This window comes from Monoraphidium neglectum, assembly GCF_000611645.1.
Source record: "Monoraphidium neglectum strain SAG 48.87 unplaced genomic scaffold scaffold00684, whole genome shotgun sequence".
Taxonomy (NCBI): Eukaryota; Viridiplantae; Chlorophyta; class Chlorophyceae; order Sphaeropleales; family Selenastraceae; genus Monoraphidium; species Monoraphidium neglectum.
In genome coordinates, this window is record NW_014012944.1 from 21,525 (window position 1) to 22,610 (window position 1,086).

The 1,086-nt window shown below is 61.1% G+C and overlaps 1 protein-coding gene across 1 annotated transcript in view; it reads right to left on the reverse strand.

Annotated features, from left to right (window-relative positions):
- The window catches only part of MNEG_4804 (hypothetical protein), a gene marked incomplete at both ends in the record, with an annotated part of 3,400 nt that extends 2,509 nt beyond the window's left edge, over window positions 1–891 (reverse strand). The window contains 2 exons of the mRNA XM_014046723.1: window positions 261–373; window positions 880–891. Coding sequence (XP_013902177.1) covers window positions 261–373; window positions 880–891 — 125 coding nt within the window. The remainder of the gene's footprint in view (window positions 1–260; window positions 374–879) is intronic.
- Window positions 892–1,086: the final 195 nt, after the last annotated feature.

Sequence of the window (1,086 nt, forward strand, 5' to 3'; positions counted from 1 at the left end):
CCACTATGCGGAGCCCTGGGTCCCTCCCCTCTCCGCCCCCCATCCACACCCCCTGGGCCACTCCTCTGTCCACGCCTTTACCACCCATCAGCGCTCCGACCGCCACTGGCCCCTGCCCCCCCACACACACATGCTCACACACATGCGCGCACACACACATGCGCGCACACACACACTGGCCCTCTGTCTCAGACATACCCTCTTGTCCTTTAGCCCTCACAAACGGTCTGTCTGTCTCACACAAACAAAAAGCCACCCACCTGTCAGGGAAGAAGAAGTGAAGCCGGCCGAATGACAGCAGGTCGTTGCGGCAGATCTCGCGCGCAAACACCTTGATAGCGCCAGGAAACCGTACGGGGTCCAGCAGAGTCACCTGGGGCCGTATGAGGATTGAGGGTCGTGTTTGAGCAGGGTTTTGTAAAAATGTGTGCATGTGTGTATGCGCGCGCTGTGTGAGTGTGAGAGAGAGAATTATGTGTGTGTGTGTGTGTGTATGTGTGTGTGTGCGCGCGCGCGCGTGCACGCACGCTCTGGTCTGTTGGTCGCAGTGGCGTGCATGCGCCTGGGCGTCGAGACAGCAGTGACGATGTGAACATCGTGGCGCAGGATGAGTTCTGCGGCGACAGACCAGATCAGCAGCAACAATCTCGACAATCAACCCGAGATAACAAACACCAGGACCGCGGCCGCGGGGCCCCCAAAATGGAAAGAGTTCCGCTTGGTCACGCTGCTCACAATCAAAGCTCTCGGCACGAAAGGCAAGAAAACATCCATTCAACATGCCCGAGGGGGCTCGCCGTCGCGGCGCCGCAGCCGCGTGTCTCTCCCCGAAAGCTGCACCCAGCGCTGCCACCGCGCCGCGCGGCCCGCGTCGCCGACCTTTAAAGACATCTCTGATTCTTCCGTTCCTGTTTGGGTGTTTGAGCATTCCAAACGCCGCCGCGCGCCCACCTCGTCGAAGCAGTCGCCGAAGACTGTGAGTGAGTCGTAGCCGAGGCCCACCACCAGGCGCTGCAGCAGCTCCAGCTTCTGGTGCACGCTGCGGCCGATGCACAGCGTCGCGATGACGCCCGCGGTGTCCTGGAG